This window comes from Xenopus tropicalis, chromosome 6 (assembly GCF_000004195.4).
Source record: "Xenopus tropicalis strain Nigerian chromosome 6, UCB_Xtro_10.0, whole genome shotgun sequence".
NCBI lineage: Eukaryota > Metazoa > Chordata > Amphibia > Anura > Pipidae > Xenopus > Xenopus tropicalis.
Window position 1 is genome coordinate 47150612 of NC_030682.2, and position 26754 is coordinate 47177365.

Genomic DNA, 26754 nt, shown 5'->3' on the forward strand with positions numbered 1-26754 from the left:
CTCTTCAAACATTAACACACCAAATATTGCCTAAAGCTGGCCATACAAGCACCCATATAATTGTATAAGACTTCGCTTTGTGCGAAACTCATCTGACCCTCAGGCCTCCAGCTGGACTGCGTGGGCTAGGTGACTTGTTATTTACTAAAGAAGCTTTCTCTATTATGGTGTACATACATTACTATATATTACAGGTTAAGGGTAGTGACACATATGGTGTATTATCACCCAAGTGTTTTGTAGTGTGTAGGACGGCAATAAAATTCCTTGGGTATAACTCAGTGGAGTTGTTGTCCAATATGGTCTGACACAAAAGAAATACTATGACAACAGGATACCTGCCCAACAGAAAGAAGAATGCCAAACTCAGGAAAAGGAATATTTCCTAATTGGTTTAATCTGCAGGCATCTCTCTTGGCTTTTCTGTGACCGAGACCCAATCAGAAATCCTGTATCTTTGGTCAACCTGAATGGCATTCAATAATCATTCTGGTAATTACATAGGTTTAACCAAAGGATAACATGCTCGCCACCATGTGCAGGTAGACTCTCTGGGCAGTTCCCTAACCTACCCAAACCACTGTATTAGAGAAGCAGAAGAAGAAAATATAATTTTTTTACAACTAGCCTTTGAGCGAGACATTTCTTCTTTCTCAGGTTCAAGAAGCACAAATCAGAATGATTGCTGCTTGGACCCAAAAAAGAGAAAATGCCTTTCAATCCACAACAAGCACAAAAAAGTTACTCCAAATAAAGAAATAAATAAAATATTCTATATGGTACTCAAGATTCAGGAACCCTGGGCCCAACGGGCCTCTTCATTGGGATCTGAATTGTCCCTCATTTACACATAATTGAGTAAGATAATATATACAATATAATAATGATATAATAAACGAGTCAGGCAGTAAATTTTCTATTTGTCTTTATTTATCTCTTTAAGAAAGCACAGTTGTAATAAAATAACATCATTACCAATATGTTTATTAGCTGGTAAAGATTTTGTTTACAATGCAATTTATTTGTAATATACATTATCTGTGTTGTTCATATTAAACATGTACTGTCTGTACTTCCTGTTTTAAAAATTTAATAAAAAATTATATATTAAAAAAGAAGTATCCACAAATACAGGGAAACCTCATGTACTAACCTTTCACCTGTGCACTAATATGGCTGCTAATTATCTATTTAAATCAGTTTAGTTTAGTTATTTCTGTCCTACATTAAAGTCCACTACTTTATTGCTGGTCCTAAGTATTTTGCACATTTATCCTACCTTATCCTAAGAAGGGGTCTGAGTTTTTAGCCAGGTTTGTCTCTAAATATTTGTACTATAGCCAGCCCAATTCAATATGCCTTAGACCTTTAGCACACATTGCTCTTTCTCCTGCAGTATAAAAACAAGATTGCCCCCCTTTGCACTGTATCTGTGAGTACTGACAGGACTGAAATATGTCAGTGTGCACACAGGGCAGATTTTGGCCAGGTTATTTTCTGCCTGAAATCCACTGTGTCCATAGTGACAGGCACATACAGCGCAGAGGTGGGTGCAAACAGCCACCATTCCCTTTTTCAGTTTTCCCTACATTATTCTAGTTGGGGCTTTTAGTTAATGCTAAGCTATATAACATTCTGCAATATTTTAATCTATTTTTGTACTTTGTCACATATTTATTTGCTAGAATTTGTATTTATTTCATTTATTTTCCTGAATTTAAGGCTAATTTGTCCAAAGAATTAAACTAGCAATAAATGAGGGCAGTGCCATAATACTAATAAGGGAATACTGAATGAAATATTTAATCTCCTTATCTTCTACCATCTTAATTGCTGGCATCTTATTTTTGTATTTATTAATTTAGTAGTTTAGTATTTAAGTTCAAATTTAAGTACAACTATGTATTCATAAAATTCCTATTTATCTTGATCCAGAGGAAGGCAAAAGAAAACCCATCTGAAGCTGTGTCCAATGTGCTTCAGAAGGGGAAAAAAAATTCCTTCCTGACTCCAATATGGCAGTCGGATAAGTCCCTGGATCAGTGATGTATTATGTGTAGTAGTGTTGGTAGCCTGTATTCCAGTGTCCTGTTTAATGTTTTGCTTTCTACCTATTTCTAAATACTAGCCTATACCTATGCTACTTTGATGTAAATAAATTCAAGTTTAGAATTTTGGTTATATCTTTTCACCAAACATGATAGATATAAATAAAGGAACTGGAGCTAGACTAAAATGTGGGGACAATATTAGTGTGTAATGTGTGGTGCAAACAGGGGGGAAGCAGAAACATTTGCTTCAGGTAACAGTGCCACAAAGACAAAGGGAAATGCCTACAGAAAAGTGCTAGTTCTTACGTCAGGGAACAATGGAAAGGGTCAGTGGTGTGAGACAAAGGCTGATGGCAAGGCCTAGTGGTGAGGGTTAGCAGAGGCAGCAGGTATAAAAGGCAGAAGGTGATAAAAACAGCCAAAGGTAGAAGCCGATATCAAGGGCCAGAAACTAGGATGATGGCAACCGATGGTACCGCCGGTAGGCCAGTATAATGATGACAATTGTGATGACAAGACACCAGAAGTTAAGACTTCTTGGAGAGGGCAGCAGAACCAAACCCAGCTGATTATGGGGCCTGCTGGTTATGGTGGTATTGGGCTGATGGTGGGGCCTAAGAATGCCATTAGTGTCTGAAGGTCCAGAAACAGCTTGGCACTGTGAAATGGACTCCAGGCATGACATATCTTGCAGGGATACATCACCTGAACTGATATTGTGTTTCAGGGACTCCAAGAATGATGGTGGCTCCTTATATGTCTTGCTTAGATCCACTGAGGACAGCTGCAGTAAAACAAAACAGAAAATACGATAAACAACATAATCTAAGGTATTAGTCCAAAACAAAATATTAGGTGCACATTGATTATGTAATTATTGCAACACTATAACGAGTTTTGCACAGCGTTCATTCCCACCCAGGCCTAGCCCTGTCCATTTTGTCGACCTGTGGCGATTCTGTGGCTCTAAAAGGTGCTGGGAGCCTTGTTTCTCATTTGACATTTTCTATGAAGTGAAGATGCACCCTGTTTAGCAATATTACTCCAGAAACTATAACTTAGACAGTCTCATTATTCATGCCACTTGGGTTCTGGTCAAGCTGTCAGTCAATTGTTATTTAGTCTCTATCCCTGAACATGTATTAATTTACTAACATCTAGAGTTTCCCAGATAATTTATAATAAGCAGCACCACACACCACCATATAATGTACCAAATAATAGTAATTAATTAAAAAAGAAACATTTACATTAATATGGGTTTATTATCAGTTGAGTAACTTATAGGGCATTGTTTTATTAATACATAGGAACAATAAATTGGGCAAAAATTGGGAACTGAGTGTTTATACAAAACACTGCAGAGAACTGCTTTATTAAGTTATCTGGGGGTTGGATAATAGATCCAATTGAGTACTGTGGTCTCTAAATAAACAGTGGTGGTATCTCATTAGATGCTGCAGTCATGTACTTACTGCTACTGGCTGGGAAGGAGGTGGTACATTCTGGCTTTCTAGTTGCGCCCAATCAATGGTGTTAAAAAATGGGTGCTCCCGAATGTTTCCATTCAAGCCTAGACGTTCCTTTGGATCCTTCTTCAGGAGCTAAAGGAAAAAGACATTATCAGATATTTATATATTGCCAAGCTGAAGCTACACACCTGCTAGTAATACCCTCATGGCACAGAGATACAGTCTAATTGCCTATACCAGTTAGTGCTACTGCTAGATCTCTAGGAACAGTATTGCACCTCTGGGAATAGATATATTATAGTAGAACTAGTGGCATCCATTCCATAAATTCCTGTACTCACCCTTTGCAGGAGATCTTGCAATTCTGCACTAAACCATTCTGGAAAGCAAGGCTCTGCAAGTAGAATAGATGGACGACATTCTGCCTTGCCCTCCTTGAATGGTAAGGTCCCGGAGGCCATTTTACATATGGTGATCCCTAATGACCACCAGTCTATTCCTGTGTTATATTTCTCCTTTTTTAGCATCTAGAATTGAAAGAACAGATTTGTATTTAAATCGTTAAGTGCATGACTGCATTTGTTTAACTAAACCCAAATTGTAAACTCTGTGCCCTAAAGTGGTTGCAATAATGGTAAAAAAAAATAAATATTGCAAATAGTACAAATGTACAAAAACAAAGCTACAGTTCTTGATAAAAATACAGTTTTATTATTTACTATTGCCCTTCTACACAGCCCCCCCCACAGAAAAATCCTAAAAACCTAAAATCACAGGAGAGGTGCCAACCCCCATGGGTCAAAATCTCTCGCATTTAACCAAAGTGTACCTTTGTCCCTTTGACTAAAGCTGACTGAAGCTTGAAACATGTGTAGTACAGTAAGCGCCCAACAATTACTATACTGCACATGCGCCCCACCCTGAGTAGAACAAGGATTAACTGGGATGGGAACTATTAGATTGGTCCCTGTAGGAAAGTACCCAGAGAGGAGTGAGCTCTTGCAAGGTAAGAGTCAAAATTTTGGTTATTAAACCAGAAATTTGTCTCTTTTAGTGCAGAGGGAGCCATTGCACCCTCAAAGTCCCCTTAAGGCAGCACAATAACAGAATCACCCCTGTCAGAGAGGTGTTTTTTTTAAAGAAGAGCCTGGGGTAAAAGGTAAGCAAATGTTATCACTGGGGCATGCCTAAAAAATGAATGAAACATACATACATACAAATAAGCACAAGTAAATACTTACAGACATAAGTACTTCCGTGTTATATACATTTAAATTACATCACAGTCACATACCTCTGGGGCCATAAAGGCAGGTGTTCCTTTTCTACCTCTGATCTTTTTATTGCCAAAGATGCCCTCAGCTGCCAAGCCAAAATCAGCGATCTTTATATGTCCCTCGTTGGTTACTAGGACATTAGATGGTTTAAGATCCCTGCAAGGTAGAGATTAGGGTTAAGAAAATTCCAATAGAATTGAGATAGAGTAGGTAAGTAATGTTGGGAGTCAGCCAGTACCAACTGGGGTGAGAAGTGATGTGAACCTCTTCCCTAAAATTTACAGGGTGTTTTTGGCGAGGAATGTGAAAGTATTAAAATGCTTTCTGGGTGATTTAAATGTTTGCAATGGAAGAGAGTTTTGTTGCCCATAATTTCACATAGGTCACACAATGCCCTATTTAAAATTGCCCTAAAAGTAATGTCATTTGAGAGAGATTTAAGCTTGTATTGTAGAAACAAAATAAGCATCACAGAAGGATAATATATAGGATTCTTATAAATCTCACATACCGATGGATAATCCCATTTGAGTGGAGAAACTGCAGGCCGCACACCAGCTCTGCTGCGTAGAATCTTTGGGGGAAAAAATAAATTAACATTTCCATAGTGAACAAATATCTTTGCTATGTCTGTACTATAATATGTATTATTTAATATCATAACCCTGTTTACAGTCTGGGCTAGGCACAACTGTAGGAATGCTAAGATGCATATAATCACAGCACAGTGCACTTAGGGGTTGTGCCTTGTCCTTTAATTTGTAGTATATTGAATGATTCCCAAGTGGTGCCCATGTGCCCCCTATCTCCCTGCCTTTGCATCTCTGCCATAACAGACATAGTACTGCATACAGGGTGAGACACTCTTTGCTCTCCATTCTAGCAAATTAGAATTTGGCAAAATGTAAACTGCCCATTTGCCCCTTTGTTTACTCTATGCCACAATGGACCCCAGTAGCATTGCTTATTGTACCAGTTTCATTAGACCATACCATTTCAAATGCAATTACAAATGTTAAGGTGTTATGTATGCACGATACAGCAACATAAGCTTTATGTCCTTTTACACACACTCAATAATTCAAATATATGAGGCATTTTTGTGAGGCAAAGGCTGGTGTTTAGGTGTTACTCTAGGACAGTTCTTGCTCTGTTACCCCAAACATTCATGCAGTCACTTACCTTACTAAGTCATTCTCTAGCCGGACGCTGTTCTTGATGACGCTCCATAGGGTCCCTCCGCTGACATACTCCATAGCATGAAGAACATGCCCCTGGTTAAAGAAACAAAAAGGTAAGATAAGAATTCTCAGGTGCCATTCACTTTAATGCATCCTGCACTGAAGGATGTATTTTGGCTTAAGCTGCTTTATGCCCTTACATATCCTGCACCAAGGGGTATAATTTAGCTTGTGCTGCCCTAGGCCTATATATATATATATATATATATACACACACACACAGTTAAATACTTTCACCCATGCTTTCTAGATTCAGAAATGTCTCCCAATGTTATAAATCATGGATCTTCCAGAAAAAAAAGAGTTTTAAGGAAAACAGCTTAAAAACATATTCACCATAGGCTCAGGCCTCTCAAATTCAAGGTACTCTAGGCCTTCTAGCATCCTATGACTGTAGGCTGGCAATGGAGCTACAGGTGGCATTTTCTGTAGTACACTAGTTTGGAGCTAATAAAATACAAGCCAGCTGATGTCCATTGCTGCCTTATGAATTGTGCTGGAAATTAGTGCAGTTTATAAAACCCTAAAACCCTAGCAAGAATACTCTTAAATAAGGTTGCAACTACGATAGCCCAGGTATTCCACTGCAGAATTCAGACAACCCCACAATTTTACACTACTGGGCACACACAAGTCTACTTATTCATAAGGGATGCCAGGGAGAAAATGCAAAAAATGCAGCTTTAGAAATGGGAACCCCAGGCCGGGCAGAAAACTTGAAAACGCAGTTGGTACCCACTCCAGTGATTTAGGTTTTCATTGTATAGGACATTTCATACCATGCTAAAATGTAAGGTAGTTAAAATGAACTAGCCAAATAAGTTAGTGACACTCTCTTGTACCTGTGTTTGGAAAGAACCATAGGCAGAGCAAAGGTATGGGCATCCAGCTGCTGTCTTCAATACCCGTGCCTCTGTGATGATGTTGGACGTGTTGGTGTTGCTCTTCTTAATGACCTTGATGGCCATATGCTGGATCCTGTCTTGTAAAGATACCAACCAAACCTAAGACATAGCAGAAAAAGATATAAAACATTAGAAGGTCACTTCTATGGTTTAGGGCTGGATTTACCTTTATTGCCATGCTAGGTCACCTTTTTGGTGCTGCCCCACAAGCCAGCACAGTGACACAGGGCCCCAAATTGTGCTTTATTCTACCAGTATGTAATAAACATAAAATATTTGTCCCAAGTCAGATACGTTTATAGCACAAGCGCAAGTAAGAAGCCATTTATATTATTATAAAAAGGGACCCTTTTACCTCAGTTAAGTTTTTGTTAAGATTTTGTAAATATTCATGGAATTATCTATTTCTATATCCCCTAGTACTAAATAATAAAACACAAGTATCATTTTCCTGAAGCCCAGCACTTACTCTGCCGTATGTTCCACTCCCAAGCTCAGCATGGATGGTGCAGTTGCTGATTGCTACTGGGAGAGGAAGTTCTTCTTCCACACGGGGTCTCTTCAATTCACTTCCTCCTTTTGAGAGAAAAGATATAGACACATTTAAAAAATGGATAGGAATATTTTTTTCTTTCTACATGCTACCATATGTTTATCATGGGACTTCTGCATAGAGCCCCCTGCCCCTTTCCCGTCCACATTGCCGGTACTTTAAAGAACCCCAGGTTCAGTTGTGCAGTGACATTGGTGGCCTCCATCTTCAGCCACATCACATTCAGCCAGGAGTATGCATACTGAAGCTAATTTGTATTTAGCATTAAGTGTACATGTTTCTGGGTGCACACCAGGAAGTCTAAAACAAGTTGAAATGACACAGAAGATGATGGCCACAAACCCTGTTTTTTTTTTTTTTAAAGCAGTGTAGTTGGGGAGACAGCCCTACAAACAGCTGCTCCTAAAAAGAGATAGATAATCTAAAGATAGTTACACATCTAGAGATAGTTACACAGAAGCATATATATATATTGATATAGATTAACAGACAGATAAATATACAGTATACCATCACACATCTATAGACATACATTTAGGTAGAGACAGTAGAAGAATGGCAGTTGATGAGCAAATATTAAATGACCAGGTTCTACTTACGTTCTGATGTAGCGCTGTTCTCACTCTCTCTGGGTCTTTTCCTTCCTTCCATTTTTATTTCCTCACTGGAGCTGCACTTGTGTATTCTTCTCTTTTTCTTCCTTTTTCGCCCACTTTTTTCCTCGCTGCTGCTCACGTCGTCGATCCTTCTCTTCATCTTGATGGTATCAATAAAGTCTCAAAGAATGGACTTTTGATTTTCTTCTTCTGTAGAAATATTCTTCTTTCTTCAAAAGCAATTCCTCTCAACCAAAGTTGGTGAATTTGCTTTCCGCTGCAAAAAAAATCGCTTTTTCTCACTCTGAAATCACTTGGAGGATCGAGGAATCGCCAAGAGATGCACTCTGGTCTGAGACAAACCAAGTACTGAAACCAACTGCCGTAAGTGCTCGTCTCTAGACCTCTGTTTCCAACTGCCACTTGTCCCATAGCCTCTATGCAATGACATCACAACTGAAATTTACAGGGCTGTGTGCAGCCCCATGAAACAAACAAAGGACACCATAACTCTGCACCAGCATCATGTAAAAGGCAAACTTTATTATACTAATTAGCCTTCCATCATTTATGGTACAAAAGAGTAAATAGAACCAAACTTCTCCCCATTGGTTTTCACACTGCCAAGTATGTGAAAGACAAACAATCCAGTACTGAGCGACTGCTTGCCTTCATATTGTAATACCTGGGTGTACAAAATATAATAAGTATATACAGTTACTCGGTTCAAAAGGTAAGAATATCACCAATTCAGCATATACAGAACGGTCAAAATATTCCAATTAAACCAATAGGTATGCTTATCAACTGTATTGCATAATAAAGCCCAAGCAGGTAAATATCGGAGGGAGGGAAGAGAGGTGCATCACTCCGTGCGTACCGCTGATTTCGTCAGGAGTAAAAGGTGTTAGTCCATGTCAACCATAAATAAAACCATAAGGAGGAGAGTCTGGGTAGTTCAGGCATGCATGTAGATCAGAAGATCGCCCAACAATTACTATACTGCACATGCGCCCCACCCTGAGTAGAACAAGGATTAACTGGGATGGGAACTATTAGATTGGTCCCTGTAGGAAAGTACCCAGAGAGGAGTGAGCTCTTGCAAGGTAAGAGTCAAAATTTTGGTTATTAAACCAGAAATTTGTCTCTTTTAGTGCAGAGGGAGCCATTGCACCCTCAAAGTCCCCTTAAGGCAGCACAATAACAGAATCACCCCTGTCAGAGAGGTGTTTTTTTTTAAAGAAGAGCCTGGGGTAAAAGGTAAGCAAATGTTATCACTGGGGCATGCCTAAAAAATGAATGAAACATACATACATACAAATAAGCACAAGTAAATACTTACAGACATAAGTACTTCCGTGTTATATACATTTAAATTACATCACAGTCACATACCTCTGGGGCCATAAAGGCAGGTGTTCCTTTTCTACCTCTGATCTTTTTATTGCCAAAGATGCCCTCAGCTGCCAAGCCAAAATCAGCGATCTTTATATGTCCCTCGTTGGTTACTAGGACATTAGATGGTTTAAGATCCCTGCAAGGTAGAGATTAGGGTTAAGAAAATTCCAATAGAATTGAGATAGAGTAGGTAAGTAATGTTGGGAGTCAGCCAGTACCAACTGGGGTGAGAAGTGATGTGAACCTCTTCCCTAAAATTTACAGGGTGTTTTTGGCGAGGAATGTGAAAGTATTAAAATGCTTTCTGGGTGATTTAAATGTTTGCAATGGAAGAGAGTTTTGTTGCCCATAATTTCACATAGGTCACACAATGCCCTATTTAAAATTGCCCTAAAAGTAATGTCATTTGAGAGAGATTTAAGCTTGTATTGTAGAAACAAAATAAGCATCACAGAAGGATAATATATAGGATTCTTATAAATCTCACATACCGATGGATAATCCCATTTGAGTGGAGAAACTGCAGGCCGCACACCAGCTCTGCTGCCGTAGAATCTTTGGGGGAAAAAATAAATTAACATTTCCATAGTGAACAAATATCTTTGCTATGTCTGTACTATAATATGTATTATTTAATATCATAACCCTGTTTACAGTCTGGGCTAGGCACAACTGTAGGAATGCTAAGATGCATATAATCACAGCACAGTGCACTTAGGGGTTGTGCCTTGTCCTTTAATTTGTAGTATATTGAATGATTCCCAAGTGGTGCCCATGTGCCCCCTATCTCCCTGCCTTTGCATCTCTGCCATAACAGACATAGTACTGCATACAGGGTGAGACACTCTTTGCTCTCCATTCTAGCAAATTAGAATTTGGCAAAATGTAAACTGCCCATTTGCCCCTTTGTTTACTCTATGCCACAATGGACCCCAGTAGCATTGCTTATTGTACCAGTTTCATTAGACCATACCATTTCAAATGCAATTACAAATGTTAAGGTGTTATGTATGCACGATACAGCAACATAAGCTTTATGTCCTTTTACACACACTCAATAATTCAAATATATGAGGCATTTTTGTGAGGCAAAGGCTGGTGTTTAGGTGTTACTCTAGGACAGTTCTTGCTCTGTTACCCCAAACATTCATGCAGTCACTTACCTTACTAAGTCATTCTCTAGCCGGACGCTGTTCTTGATGACGCTCCATAGGGTCCCTCCGCTGACATACTCCATAGCATGAAGAACATGCCCCTGGTTAAAGAAACAAAAAGGTAAGATAAGAATTCTCAGGTGCCATTCACTTTAATGCATCCTGCACTGAAGGATGTATTTTGGCTTAAGCTGCTTTATGCCCTTACATATCCTGCACCAAGGGGTATAATTTAGCTTGTGCTGCCCTAGGCCTATATATATATATATATATATATATATATACACACACACACAGTTAAATACTTTCACCCATGCTTTCTAGATTCAGAAATGTCTCCCAATGTTATAAATCATGGATCTTCCAGAAAAAAAAGAGTTTTAAGGAAAACAGCTTAAAAACATATTCACCATAGGCTCAGGCCTCTCAAATTCAAGGTACTCTAGGCCTTCTAGCATCCTATGACTGTAGGCTGGCAATGGAGCTACAGGTGGCATTTTCTGTAGTACACTAGTTTGGAGCTAATAAAATACAAGCCAGCTGATGTCCATTGCTGCCTTATGAATTGTGCTGGAAATTAGTGCAGTTTATAAAACCCTAAAACCCTAGCAAGAATACTCTTAAATAAGGTTGCAACTACGATAGCCCAGGTATTCCACTGCAGAATTCAGACAACCCCACAATTTTACACTACTGGGCACACACAAGTCTACTTATTCATAAGGGATGCCAGGGAGAAAATGCAAAAAATGCAGCTTTAGAAATGGGAACCCCAGGCCGGGCAGAAAACTTGAAAACGCAGTTGGTACCCACTCCAGTGATTTAGGTTTTCATTGTATAGGACATTTCATACCATGCTAAAATGTAAGGTAGTTAAAATGAACTAGCCAAATAAGTTAGTGACACTCTCTTGTACCTGTGTTTGGAAAGAACCATAGGCAGAGCAAAGGTATGGGCATCCAGCTGCTGTCTTCAATACCCGTGCCTCTGTGATGATGTTGGACGTGTTGGTGTTGCTCTTCTTAATGACCTTGATGGCCATATGCTGGATCCTGTCTTGTAAAGATACCAACCAAACCTAAGACATAGCAGAAAAAGATATAAAACATTAGAAGGTCACTTCTATGGTTTAGGGCTGGATTTACCTTTATTGCCATGCTAGGTCACCTTTTTGGTGCTGCCCCACAAGCCAGCACAGTGACACAGGGCCCCAAATTGTGCTTTATTCTACCAGTATGTAATAAACATAAAATATTTGTCCCAAGTCAGATACGTTTATAGCACAAGCGCAAGTAAGAAGCCATTTATATTATTATAAAAAGGGACCCTTTTACCTCAGTTAAGTTTTTGTTAAGATTTTGTAAATATTCATGGAATTATCTATTTCTATATCCCCTAGTACTAAATAATAAAACACAAGTATCATTTTCCTGAAGCCCAGCACTTACTCTGCCGTATGTTCCACTCCCAAGCTCAGCATGGATGGTGCAGTTGCTGATTGCTACTGGGAGAGGAAGTTCTTCTTCCACACGGGGTCTCTTCAATTCACTTCCTCCTTTTGAGAGAAAAGATATAGACACATTTAAAAAATGGATAGGAATATTTTTTTCTTTCTACATGCTACCATATGTTTATCATGGGACTTCTGCATAGAGCCCCCTGCCCCTTTCCCGTCCACATTGCCGGTACTTTAAAGAACCCCAGGTTCAGTTGTGCAGTGACATTGGTGGCCTCCATCTTCAGCCACATCACATTCAGCCAGGAGTATGCATACTGAAGCTAATTTGTATTTAGCATTAAGTGTACATGTTTCTGGGTGCACACCAGGAAGTCTAAAACAAGTTGAAATGACACAGAAGATGATGGCCACAAACCCTGTTTTTTTTTTTTTTTAAAGCAGTGTAGTTGGGGAGACAGCCCTACAAACAGCTGCTCCTAAAAAGAGATAGATAATCTAAAGATAGTTACACATCTAGAGATAGTTACACAGAAGCATATATATATATTGATATAGATTAACAGACAGATAAATATACAGTATACCATCACACATCTATAGACATACATTTAGGTAGAGACAGTAGAAGAATGGCAGTTGATGAGCAAATATTAAATGACCAGGTTCTACTTACGTTCTGATGTAGCGCTGTTCTCACTCTCTCTGGGTCTTTTCCTTCCTTCCATTTTTATTTCCTCACTGGAGCTGCACTTGTGTATTCTTCTCTTTTTCTTCCTTTTTCGCCCACTTTTTTCCTCGCTGCTGCTCACGTCGTCGATCCTTCTCTTCATCTTGATGGTATCAATAAAGTCTCAAAGAATGGACTTTTGATTTTCTTCTTCTGTAGAAATATTCTTCTTTCTTCAAAAGCAATTCCTCTCAACCAAAGTTGGTGAATTTGCTTTCTGCTGCAAAAAAAAATCGCTTTTTCTCACTCTGAAATCACTTGGAGGATCGAGGAATCGCCAAGAGATGCACTCTGGTCTGAGACAAACCAAGTACTGAAACCAACTGCCGTAAGTGCTCGTCTCTAGACCTCTGTTTCCAACTGCCACTTGTCCCATAGCCTCTATGCAATGACATCACAACTGAAATTTACAGGGCTGTGTGCAGCCCCATGAAACAAACAAAGGACACCATAACTCTGCACCAGCATCATGTAAAAGGCAAACTTTATTATACTAATTAGCCTTCCATCATTTATGGTACAAAAGAGTAAATAGAACCAAACTTCTCCCCATTGGTTTTCACACTGCCAAGTATGTGAAAGACAAACAATCCAGTACTGAGCGACTGCTTGCCTTCATATTGTAATACCTGGGTGTACAAAATATAATAAGTATATACAGTTACTCGGTTCAAAAGGTAAGAATATCACCAATTCAGCATATACAGAACGGTCAAAAAATTCCAATTAAACCAATAGGTATGCTTATCAACTGTATTGCATAATAAAGCCCAAGCAGGTAAATATCGGAGGGAGGGAAGAGAGGTGCATCACTCCGTGCGTACCGCTGATTTCGTCAGGAGTAAAAGGTGTCAACCATAAATAAAACCATAAGGAGGAGAGTCTGGGTAGTTCAGGCATGCATGTAGATCAGAAGCAGGCAAAATGTGCTTAGGGCTGATATCAAAGTATAAAGGGGCATTTAGATCAAACATAAAAGCACATTATATATAGAAACTATACCCCCTTTCATAGCACACATATTCAAAATCCCAAAATAGCCCATGCATTTTAAGCACTACTAATCAAAAAGAGCCAAAGAATGGGTATTAAATAAGCACAAAAAATAAATAAAACAAAAATATAAGGCAAAAAATGCATTCAGTATACAGTTTGAACAAGTTCCCAAAGGATACAGAGTCCATCGGTTGCTTCCCAACTGTAGGTCGATCTCAGCAGGCCACATCATCCAAAGGAAAATCATGTAAAGAATAAGGACTTCTTTTTCATTCCAAAAATAATGCAACACAAGCAACCTACAAACAACACAAAAACTATTGGCTATTACCTCACCGGAGAGGCAGTGGCTGTCATAGACATCTCTGTGTTGCCTCTTATCTGACTTACGTAAGAGCCCTACAAATAGCAGCCTTAAAAAAGAGACATAAAAAGAGCCATGTGTGCTGGGCAGAGGGTTTAATAAGGTTTGTGGCTCTATCCTTTATTATAGATCATTGTTATTAATATTTAATAATTATATTAAGCAGGTCACACAGTTACCATCATCCATTGTCCAAACAGGGTATCTTAAATTCAGCCATCAGGGACAAGAATTTTTTCAGTTTCTCTAGCGTACAAAATAATTAGTGTACTTTGGATTGGTATGAACTAGTGATGAGCGTCCTGTTTCATTTCATTAGCAAAACAGCAAAAAAACTAGTGAAATGCAACTACCATGTTTTGATGCACACAACTTTTTTGACGTGACTGCAATTTGTTTGACGTAACTTTTTCTCCATCTGCAAATTTTTTTATAGAGGCAAATTTTCACAGCAGTTTCACAAAAAAATTACCAATGGCGAAATGTGGGATTTTGCTGTGAAACCATGCTTGCTCATTACTAGTATGAACATATATATTGTCAAGGCTTAGTTGATGTGAAATGTACATCAGTTACACAGCTTTGTACTGGACATAGGGAAAGAAAGGCTGAATATATCACTGAATACATGCTTTTAAGGTTTCAAGTTAAATTAAAGTAGACAGACATTTTTTTCATGAGGGCTTAAGAAAAAAAATGACATGTATATTATAGAATTACAGGCACACAAAACTCCCTTTTGTTAGCAAGATGGAAATCACTGAAGGAAAACAAGTACATAACCTTTTCTAAAACTCTCTATTTTGCACCACCAAACTCTCTAAAGTAGGAATGGAGAGTCTTGTGAGCTGTGTAAAGAACCTTCCCATAATGCCTCACTCTTGCACGGAGACCCAGACCAGTGTACATGCTCAGGTAGTAACACTATGAGGAAGCTCCCTGCTGATTGGCTCAGATTCACATTCCTAAGGAGGGGGGAGAGGGTTATTAGCATTCTTGAGGGAGGGGGAAGCAGGAGAGGGGAGAGAGAGGAGAGAGCTGCGTGTCTCTGGCACAGCAAAACAGAAACAACAAATCTTTTGACAGAGAACTCATTGCAGCATTTCTGTGAGTATTTACATTTCTGACCTTTGACCTTTCTGATAAAGCTTACTTAGTTTTTACCTTTCTTTCTACCTTTCTTTCTCCTTTAATGCATTTGACAATGATCATGTGGGCAATGAAAAGACAGCCAATTGGTATCATTTATCTGTAATTAAAGGTTAAGTTGACTTTTAATATAAGGTAGATGGTGGTGTTCTAAGATAATCTGTAAATTAATCTAGCAACCAGGAGATGTCAGAACGAAAGATGAACAGTAAAGGGCTTGAACAGAAATAAATGCAATTAAAAAATAAAAATACTTATATAACTGAAGCATTACTGTCAATCTGTTTTTTAGTTGTTGAGGTCAGTGGCACTATGACCTGAAAACTATAGAAAAAGAGATGGAGACCAAATGAAAAGTTGCTCAGAATAGACCTATCTATAACATACTAAAAGCTAAAAGCAAACTCCCTCTTTTATATTATTATATTATATATATTTATATATTAGGCTATCTACTTTGAAGAGCAAAGGAATAATTTAACTAAACAGTTTATTTGCGTTAAAATCAGTTGTACAGATGGAAATATGAATGTTTCTTACTCAGCCATGTCTCAGGTCTTATGTTCCTGTGCTGCGCTGGCTGTGCCATGGTCTCTTCTTCAAGGAGAGGTCCCTTTTACATTACATGCATTTGTAGTCACTGCTAAGTTAATACTGATCACTGGGGAAGAAACACATAAACTGTAAGTGTAAACACATCTTTTAAAATAAATCATATTCTGCAGTTAGAAAGCTTTGCCACAAAGGTAAGAATGTGTTTTCTGGCTTTAATATACATCAGCAGATTGGACTTCTGAGTGTTCCCACATATGTATAAACCTCAGATGGGCATTAGAACATTAAAATTCAGTTTTATGATCTAAATAACATTGTTCTGGATTTTCAGGCTTGAAATGTAAACTGTTATCTGGTTGCTAGGAGTTGAAGTAAAACTGATTTTGGGTCAGTGACCCTAGCTATTAGATAGCGTTTTTAGTAAGAAAGAGCAAGAACAGAAAAGCTAATATTTAAAAAACATAACCATACAAAATAATTAATGAACACAAATTGAAAAGTTGCGAGCCATGGTTCCATCTATAACATCTAACACTTAATGTAAAGGTGAACTTCCCCTTTAATAGAGCACCCGGTATAGCATTCACTAGACATTTTAATTATTGCATTTCTTATTCCTGCCTACCCACAGCATTCCTTGCCAAATCCTACTAGCATGTCATTGTCTCTTCCCGGTTTCATGTAGCCCTTCGTCCCAAATCCGGTCACTTTATTGGTGTGCAGGGCTAATGTATCTGCCGTGCCATACAAGTTGAATAGTTGGAACCCGTGCCTAATCAAGTGGTTGCCCATATATGAAATTTGTAATTGCATTTATAAAGTGGAATTAGTGTGAAACTGGAGACTAATGTGTAGTAAAACTATAAGATAAAGCCTGATTTTGCAATGGTCACCCCTGCCCCTAAAGCACGATAAAATATCTTAGATGTATCCATATAAAGGCATTATTTAATTTACTAATTAACTATTAATTTATATTTTCAGGAGTGTTGGGTAGAAAGGTTACAGATGGCTTTAGAGAGATGAATCCTCATAAGGTGTGCAATGCAGTTGTGCAGATTATTGATAGGACAGGACAGTGGCAAAACCTTGATAGGCACCTGTGCAGTTACACCCCATCCTCCCAAGATACTTACACCAATGTAGCAGGATGATGGATGATATATTGTTTAGCTACAAAAAATCACACTTTAACATTAAGTGGATTTCTTGGACATAGTTAACCAATGCACACAGCAAGTTTGCTGTTACTGTTAGACTTACTTGCTCTAGTTTGCAATATATGGTCAACAGCAAAGAAAAAAGGAATTACTGTTATTTGTTGTATGAAAAAACTGCTCCTAAGATTCTGCTGCTACAATGAAAAGTATACAGACACACATTCATGCATATATATATATATACAGTATATACTGTAAATATACTGTGCACACACATACAAACTATGCAGATGTTTACACGCAAACACATACATACATCATCAGACAAACACACAAGCACTAACCTGCATCAGAATACATAATGGCAATTAAAAGAAAAGAAAAGTTACAATCACTGGGGGGTTTAAAAAATGTTATGCACCCCCCCCCCCCAGTGATTGTGATTGCTTACCTGAAACTTTGCTTTGCTAATGTCTCAATAATTTGCCGTTATGTTAGTGAAAGGCTTGCCAATAAGTAATTTGAAGGGTTTGCCTTTGAACAGGGAAAGATAAATTGCAGTTCCCTGTCAGGTATGCCCACCTTCAAGATAGAAGTCCAAAGTGAAACAAAAAAGATATAGTAGAACTACAAGGAAGCACACAACATAAAACTGTAGTATTAATAATGAAATGTGAATGAATCAACAACTAACAAAGCCAAATGGGCGAGTGAAGAGCCAAAAACCACCGTCTTCGGGATCAAATGGCAGTGCAAAAAGCCAACACCAAGCGTGTACAACAAGTGGAAACCTTCCACCACCACCTCCATGCTGCTCTCTGCACCTATCTCTAGATTTTTTTTTCCTGTGGGAGGTGCATAGCACAGCCAAACTCCAAGCTTACATTAATACTTACATTAATTAACATACGGTTATTTAAAAATGTGATACATCTTCCTAAGGGACAAAGTTGGTTTCAAGTACTCAGAAGAAACCAATTTCACGTTTCAAACGTTCCATTTTGTGTTTCTCCAAGCAGAGATACATACTTGCAGTACAAAGGAAGGTCTTATCCAAAATACTGTGATATTAGAGAAGCAATATTGCATTAGTTGGGTGCCTTAAGGCATTAGCTTAAAATGCAATGCTTTTCATTTAAATTACAAAAAGAGTGAACTTTGCTGGGACTCATTCTTTCACCATTGGTTGCAGGAATATTGACATGGCATTATGTTGACTGCAGGGAATGTGTGGAATATCTAATAACGTCAAAGAGACAGAAGAAAGGATCATGTGTATATCTACTGAATCCTACCAGAAATGAAAGGGCTTTTGGAAGAAGAAGTTCCATTTTTTTCTAAACATAAATAAATATATAACCTATTCGAGTCCAAATTTCTATTATAAAAGATTAGCTGTCTCTAGACTATTTTTTTATTTGCTATATATATAAGAAACAGTAGGGGTATTCATGCTAAGCTAGCCAAATCCCTGCTAAACTATATCATTTAATGACAAGAGGTTTTTGTGGATGCTGGGAAACAAGTGCATGCTTTGAACATTGCTATTTTTATATCATATAAGTTTCCTTCTCTAGGGGAATAAGAATAACTTACAGCAGGCACAGAACACATACTATGTACCAGTGCATTATGCATAATGCTATAACAACAATCAGAAATTTCCTTAGAAAAGACTGAAATAGCGGTAGGTGCCCATAGTACATTTTTAAGTCATGGTTATGGGAGGCTATTTTTCTGACCAAAAAAAATATATTTTTAGTAAAAAGTTTTATTATATACATTACACAGTGGAGCAGGCAGTTAAGTTTGCAACCTTTCTTCCACTGCCGCACATGCTCGTTAAATACTTTCCAAACTTGCAAAAGCTAGCACTCAAGCATGACATGGGCAATTCCTGACCCCTCTCACCCCAGACTCTTATCCCCTTTCTACTAACACTCAGACTTACACATCTTCAATGGGCTGAAAAGGCTGCAGCCAAGTTTAATAAACATAAGTTAACAATCATATAACTTTACAATTCCAACATGTTAATATTATAACACTATCCAGCGGAATCTCCACCACTAGCCACTGAAGGCTGCTCCTATGGAGATCCCCTTTAAACCACCATAACAAATTCCAGAGGCTATTCCCCTTATCTTTGTCCGTTTCAATATTGGCTAATCTCCACCACCCCTAGCCTCTGACCTGCATAACTTCCGCCATGGCTCCTGTTGACTGACTCCAGCCACTTGCTCCCCTCTCAATAGCTGTGATTAACAGTTGGTTAAAGGGGTGGGTAGGGGTGGGCTGTAAAATGGCGCCAAGCCTCCCCCCACTCAACCCTTTTATCTCCTCCTGTGCCCTCTACCCAATCAACTGTCTGGACTACGTTCCCCACATACCCTTGCAGCCTAACACTTCTGGGTCCTCTTCCTGGCCCTGGCCCTCCATTTCTTTCCTGTCTTTACGGACAGGAAATTCTGGGAGTTGCAGTTTAAAAAATATTTTACTTCTCGATATTCTTTTCTGGCCGTCAGTAGCCTAAAGTTTTATAGAAAGAGAAAGAGCACCATCTATTGCAGTATGAATTTATGGACTACAATTTACTACAATTATAAATACAATGTATTATTTAGATATACCTGATAACTTAAAAACCAGTAATTGTTCTAATGTAGAAGTTAGCAAATACACCCAAAACCAGCAGGTGGCTCACCATCACTAACAAAGGGTATAAGACCAAGCCAAAGTCAAGCAAATAGTAATAGTGTCGGTTAAGAAATGTTCACTTATTATTGTTATTGTGCTTTATTTTTAAGTGCTGACATATTCAGTAGAGATGAGTGAATCTGTCCCGTTTTGCTCCGCCAAAAAATGTGCGAATAAACGATGGAAGATTTGACACTTGCGACTATTCTTTTGACGCCCGCAACTATTCTTGCAACAATTTTTGGACGCGCGACTATACTTTGACACTTGCGCTATTCTTGCAACATTTTTGGATGTGCGACTATTCTTGCGACAATTTTTGGATGTGTTACTATTCTTGTGACAATTTTTGGATGTGCGACTATTCTTTCGACAAATTTTGGACGTGCGACTGTTCTTTTGACACCCGCAACTATTCTTGCGACAATTCTTTTGCCGCTTGCGACTATTCTTGCGACAGTTTCTGGATGTGCGACTATTCTTTTACCTCCCGCGACCATTCTTGCGACAATTTTTGGACGTGCGACTATTCTTGCCACAATTTTTGGACGCACAGCGAATTTTTCCTCTGCAAATGTTTTCATCTGTTTTGCGAAACATGTAAATTCGCCGCAAATCCATGCCTGGCGAAACATTTCGCCCATCACTAATATTCAGTAGCGCTTTTCAGAGGTAATACATCATTCACATCAGTCCCTGTCCCAGTAAGGTAAAACAGATTTTCAGTTAAAGAGTGATATAATAAGTGACACCTGTTTGGGGGCACTGAGCTTGATGGATTTTTGTCTTTTTTCAACCCAAGTGGGAGTGGCACAAATAGGATACCTTCAATTGCTCACTATATATAAATCCTACAAACAAGCGTTCTCCACTCTGTGGTCTTATCTATAGGTTGAAGTTTTCCCATGTCATGGTTTTCCCACTTGTTAACCTGCATTACTGACGCAGCTTCAAGCAGAGCAGGATTGCAAGACATAGGCTATCCACCACTTTCTCTCTCAAGTTTACTAAAAAATTGTGTACTGTGAAAAAAACCACATAAAGCATCTATATGACTTGTGAGTGCCCTGCATTTTGGAAATGATATATATAGCCACGGGAAATGGAAACTGAATAATCTAATCAAGTCATCATCTACAGAAATATAGCAACACCTTTTTGCAGTGGATAAATGGCACCTTTTCTCATTTTATTTTATTTTTTTTTAAAACATAACAGAAATCATAGCATTCACATTATACCGCACCAATGTGCAAATGTATTACTGAACAAGAAGGGAAATATTGACCATTTATTAGCATATTCATATATAAATAATCACATTATCCCAGTCATGTGATTTTCAGCTCTTTTGCTCCAGTCCACAACACCATCCAAAACCCACGACATATTTCACATGTGCATAACACTATATAGGGGAAAATTCAGACATGTAACAATAGTGATATCTGCAGATTTTTTGAGCTTCCTGACACAGAAAGAATACAAAATCTGTGTCTCCAGATGCCCCAGTAGCCCCCCATCTTCTTTTCAGCTGATTCACTGCACATGCTCTGTGCTGCTATCAGTTACCTAAACTTAGAGACTGACTAACAATATACTGTATATAGAGAATATAAAATTTACAATACAAAAATGATTAGTAATTAATTCAAAGTCACATTCATGGCAACTCAAAAACGAATGCAATTAGGTGGGATGCACCGAATCCTGGATTCAGTCAAGAGTCTGCCTTTTTCAGCATGATTCTTATTCGGTTGAATCCAAGTGCCTGACTGTGCACTTCTATTTAACCATTCCATCGCCTAATTTGCGTATGCAAATTAGTATTCATGTTTAGTATTCAGATAAATCTTTTGCAGTGGATTCGGGGTTAGGGCAAACCCGAAAATAGGGATTTGGTGCCAGGGCTGGAACTAGGGGTAGGCAGAAGAGGCAGCTGCCTAGGGCACAACGACTGGGGGGCGCCAGGCAGGAGCCTCTCCTGCCTACCCCATGTCTGCGATCTGTTTTGCGTCACTTATTATCACACATCGCAGCCCCCCCCTCCCCGCACGTTCCATCTGCACATGTGTCAAAATACACGGGAGGGGGGGTGCGCGATGCAGGTACAGGGGCGAAGTGGCCGACCGGGTTGCCTAGGGCGCCCGGTCAGCTCGGCCCGCCCCTGTTTGGTGCATCAGGAAAACTCATCCACTTTCTATTCATTCCTATGGGATTTTTAGAAGTGTATTTATCAAATGGTGGGAGTTTTTCTGTGGTGAGCTCTAATCTAACACTTAATAAATCTGCCCCTTAATCTTTGTATGTATACAAAACTAGCACCATGGTATACTCTATCTATACCAAAAACCATGATTTCTTCTATATGTGTCAACCTCTCCTTCCAGATGTTAGTTACCTGTACATGACTATATACTAAATATGTTATAGTGGATAATGGTACAGGAGCTGGCAAAATATGCCTTCCAGCTTCTTATTCCCACAGCACAGTTAAAAACTGGATTTTCCAAATTACATTTTTAGTTTCACAAGTTGATTTGATGACATAGAAACCAGTGCTTAATGTATTTGTAATGTGACAGTGTCACCTAATTGTAGTAAGTTAGTTTTAGTGAATTAGTTAATCAATAGTTTGCAGTTCAGTGCTATGAGAATACTTGATGATCATTGATTTACAAATCAATGCACAAGAATTGTATCCCAAAGCTGTTCCAAAGTCAGCCACAAGGTGGCACCAACTGCTTTTAGTAAATGATTAAAATCAAGCAGGTATCTGGAAAACTAACATAATGATGTTTTATATTAAACTTAGTAGTAGCAAAAGGTACTATGCTGGGTGTCTGATAATTGTATTACCTTTGTCAGCTTGATAGAATTATAAACACTGAAAAACTAGAGTTTCTGTGAAAATAAAATTAGGTCCAATATGACAAAACTACAAAACTAACACTGTTTTTTTTGCATCTTAAGTGCAATTGCTGAGATATTTTCAAGCATTGCTTCCACATTATAGTCAAAGTGCTCACATTAGAACAATTCTATCATAATTTTTTAACAATACATGGGCTGAATTCAAGATGGCTTTTTATTTAAACATGTTATCCCACTCTTTGATGCTGATTTATGATTGTTAAAGCCTTTGGGCTGAAGTCCTTCCTTCCTTTTTACTTGATTTTGTTTGTCTGTACTGCATCAGTCAGCTTTTTCGAATAACAATCACCTGACACACAAGTATGCCCATAATTACACTTTCCATTGAAATGAATATATAATACTGCCCTTGCTCTATGACCTAGATGTCTTTCAACTTATTTCAATCACCCCCTCTTTTTGCTTTTGATACAACTGCAGACACCTTCAATTTCAACTGACAAACACTGTGATTATTCATAAAAAATGCCTAGACACAAGGGTATCTGTGTGGGAATTCATCTCAAAGTTCCAAATATTAGTTTTATGCTCCTTAAGATGCGTATTCACAAGGTGTCATAACTCTTTGATATGTGCTAAATAGGGTTCCTTAACCCATATACAAATAAATTTGCAGGTGCGAAAACTGTCACTGCCAATATAATACTCCATTGTACATAAAGTAGTTTTTCTTTAGGAATATTTCTAAACAGCCCAAACTATAATAATTCAAAGCATTTGGCAAGGTAGTGTGCAACAAAGCTGCTTCAACACAATTAAGCCCCTCCACTTCTGTAACTGAGGCGAATAGACTTTAGATGTCTATACTGCATAAAATCACCCTCAAGAGTACCTACATTCATCAATTTTGTCAAGTCAGTAGTATCCTTAAGACAGGTGGGTAGATTACCAACCAATATCTGGGGTAGTGGTAGTCAACAAACTTGGAAAGCGGCTCTAAAATCAATAACACAGTAATGCCCTTGCACATTTAACTGACGTATTACTTCAGTACAGGTATAAGATGCCTTATCCGGAAACCTGTTATCCAGAAAGTTCTAAATTACAGAAAGGCCATCTCCCATAGGCTCCATTATAAGCAAATATGATTTCCTTTTTCTCTGTAATAGGAAAACAGTACCATGTACTTGATGGAGGCAAAAACAATCTTATTGGGTTTATTCAATATTTAAGTGATTTTAAACAAACTTAAGTTATGGAGATCCAAATTATGGAAAGATCCCTTATCTGGAAAACCCCAGGTCCCAAGCATTCTGGATAACAGGTCCCATACCTGTACTATATTTATGTTTTTCCATAGCTACCACTGCTCCCTGTTTGTCTGCTTAATTAATAACCATCTTCCGATTGTTCCTAAGTAAATTAAGTGCATGCTGTTCATTCTCAGTAGGGTTTGGATGATACTGTATGTATCATAGTTACATAGGGCTGAAACGAGACCAGAGTCCATCAAGTTCAACCCTTCCAAGTAAACCCAGCACACACTAACCTATCTATAGACTCACATACATAAACTATATATACAACCACTAATGCTAACTGTAGATATTAGTATCACAATAGCCTTGGATATTCTGATTGTTCAAGAACTCATCCAGGCCCCTCTTAAAGGCATTAACAGAGTCTGCCATTACCACATCACTAGGAAGGGCATTCCCCAACCTCACTGCCCTCACCGTGAAAAACCACCTACGCTGCTTCAAATGAAAGCTCCGTTCCTCTAATCTAAAGGGGTGACCTCTGGTGCGTTGATTGTTTTTATGGGAAAAAAGAACATCCCCCATCTGCCTATAATCCCCTCTAATGTACTTGTACAGAGTAATCATGTCCCCTCGCAAGCGCCTCTTTTCCAGAGAAAACAACCTCGACAGTCTAACCTCATAGCTTAAATCTTCCATCCCCTTAACCAGTTTAGTTGCACGTCTCTGCACTCTCTCCAGCTCATTAATATCCTTCTTAAGAACTGGAGCCCAAAACTGCACTGCATATTCAAGGTGAGGCCTTACCAGGGACCTATAAAGAGGCAAAATTATGCTTTCATCCCTTGAGTCAATGCCCTTTTTTATACAAGACAGCACTTTAATTGCTTTAGTAGCTACCGAATGACATTGCCAGGAATTAGACAACTTGTTATCTAAAAAAAAAAACAGATCCTTCTCCATTAAGGATCCCCCCAACAAACTACCATTCAGTAGATAGCTTGCGTTTATATTATTGCTACCAAAGTGCATAACTGAACCTCATTTTCCAGTTTGCTGCCCAGTTTTCCAATTCTGTCAAATTGCTCTGCAAAGTGGCAGCATCCTGCATGGAACTTATAGTTTTGCACAATTTAGTGTCATCAGCAAAAATAGAAACAGTACTGTCTATGCCCACCTCCAGGTCATTAATAAACAAGTTAAAAAGCAAAGGACCAAGGACTGACCCCTGCGGTACTCCACTAACAACACTGGTCTAATTAGAAAATGTTCCATTTACCACCACTCTTTGTAATCTATCCTTCAGCTAGTTCTCTATCCAATTACAAATTTTGTGTTCTAGGCCAATATACCTCAATTTTATCATTAACGTTCAGTGAGGTACTGTATCAAACTCTTTATCCCAGATATTCATAAAGGGGTTGTTCACCTTCACCAATGTCTAAATCTTATTAAACCACCAACAATGCTCTTAGCATGTTAGAAAATTATTTTTCCATAAAAAAAAGTAAAAAGGCCACTGTAAAAGCTACTGTAGTGTTTATAGGGGTCACTAACCCCTAGTAGTTGCCACTACCCCTAATAAAATCACTGCAGTTACACTGCTGGAGTCCTTCCTTCTTATGTGATTTTGTTGATTACTTTGGGTGCAGCACAGAGCACTAACAAGGAAATAAGGTATACACTTGTGTAAGTTTTTTACAGCTCACCAAACGTTTAATTTAATCTCCTGACATACATGAATGACTTTCCAATGACTTGGTCAAATATGAGCACTTATAATCATTGTGCCAGGGTCCTACAAGGTACACTACAAGACATTCTTATATTGCCTTAATTTTTACCTCTAATCTTCCCCACATGTAGATTAGATGCAAAACTAAAGCTGGTCATGCATGCGCCAATATTGTTTTGCAGTCAATAGAAATGTAAAAAGGTGTCATGTAATATATAAGTATAATATATAATACATGTAATATATACAGTTAGTAAAAGTACATAGTATGTAGTAATAATTCAGCCAGACACTGACTGCCACAATCTGCTATAATGAGCAACAATAAGTACCATGGATCATCATAAGGCTTCCAGTACTTGTTACAGAATTTTATGACATTGTCATACCTGTGTGGTTGGTTATTACTACATACTTTATAGGATATATATATATATATATATATATATATATATATATATTGTCCAATATTGAATTTGGGGGTGACCTCTTTAACAGGGGCCATATTTTTGTTTTTACTGTTATACTGTGGGTGCTTTCAGTGTCGTACTGGCCCACCAGGATACCAGGGAAACTCCCAGTGGGCCCAGGTGTCAGTGGGTGCTCCTGCTCACCCAGCTATTTCCCTTGTGTGCCTATACCATGGTCATTCCTCATTTCTATATGCTATCAAAGAAAATAAATAGAAGGAAGAATAAATAGTAATATGTATGGGGAAGTGGTTAAGAGAATAAATAATGCGAGTGAAAAGACAAGGAAAAAGTGTTTGGAGACTGGGCCCACAATCTAAGATTTTCCGGTGGGCCCCTGGCTCCTCAGTCTGACACTGGGTGCTTTTTCCTTCCTCCATGCCCTCTGCATCTACAGAGATTCTCATGGCTGAATCATATTGCTAATTTGCATCGTTATCATTCCTTCACCTTGGATATGAAGTTTGCTTTCTCAGTTCCTTGCATTTTTTACTTTACGGTGCAGAATCTGTTTAGTTGCTTTGCTGATGCACCCATCACCCTAATTGTTTAAACATAGACCATTAAGTGGCCATTTTATGCACTGTATAATCAGACTCAACAAACAGGCTTAATCAGTACGCATCTAATTGTGAACAAGCAGTTAACTACAATAAGTGAAA

General features: G+C 38.5%; 2 protein-coding genes across 3 annotated transcripts in view; both read right to left on the bottom strand.

The window, feature by feature from the left end:
• Positions 1–908: 908 nt before the first annotated feature.
• LOC101731454 (protein kinase C delta type) lies at positions 909–9041 on the bottom strand. Its single transcript, XM_031904635.1, has 9 exons — positions 8099–9041; positions 7416–7522; positions 6884–7045; positions 5983–6074; positions 5312–5374; positions 4818–4956; positions 3865–4050; positions 3527–3655; positions 909–2835 (listed from the first exon to the last, which is right to left on the bottom strand). Exons 1-9 carry the CDS (start codon positions 8253–8255, stop codon positions 2503–2505), a joined length of 1368 nt encoding a protein of 455 aa, XP_031760495.1. The 5' UTR covers positions 8256–9041; the 3' UTR covers positions 909–2502.
• Positions 9042–10430: 1389 nt separating this feature from the next.
• The window catches only part of LOC101731335 (putative protein kinase C delta type homolog), a 30541-nt gene continuing 14217 nt past the window's right edge, over positions 10431–26754 (bottom strand). The window contains exons 3-8 of one of the 2 annotated variants that reach the window (XM_031904496.1): positions 15883–16003; positions 14009–14128; positions 12780–13659; positions 12096–12202; positions 11564–11725; positions 10431–10748 (exon numbers count right to left, since the gene is read on the bottom strand). In XM_031904496.1, coding sequence (XP_031760356.1) covers positions 10653–10748; positions 11564–11725; positions 12096–12202; positions 12780–12936 — 522 coding nt within the window. In that variant the 5' untranslated portion in view covers positions 12937–13659; positions 14009–14128; positions 15883–16003 and the 3' untranslated portion in view covers positions 10431–10652. Of the gene's footprint in view, positions 10749–11563; positions 11726–12095; positions 12203–12779; positions 14129–15882; positions 16004–26754 lie in introns of both variants that reach the window. The other variant, XM_031904495.1, reaches the window with a different exon arrangement.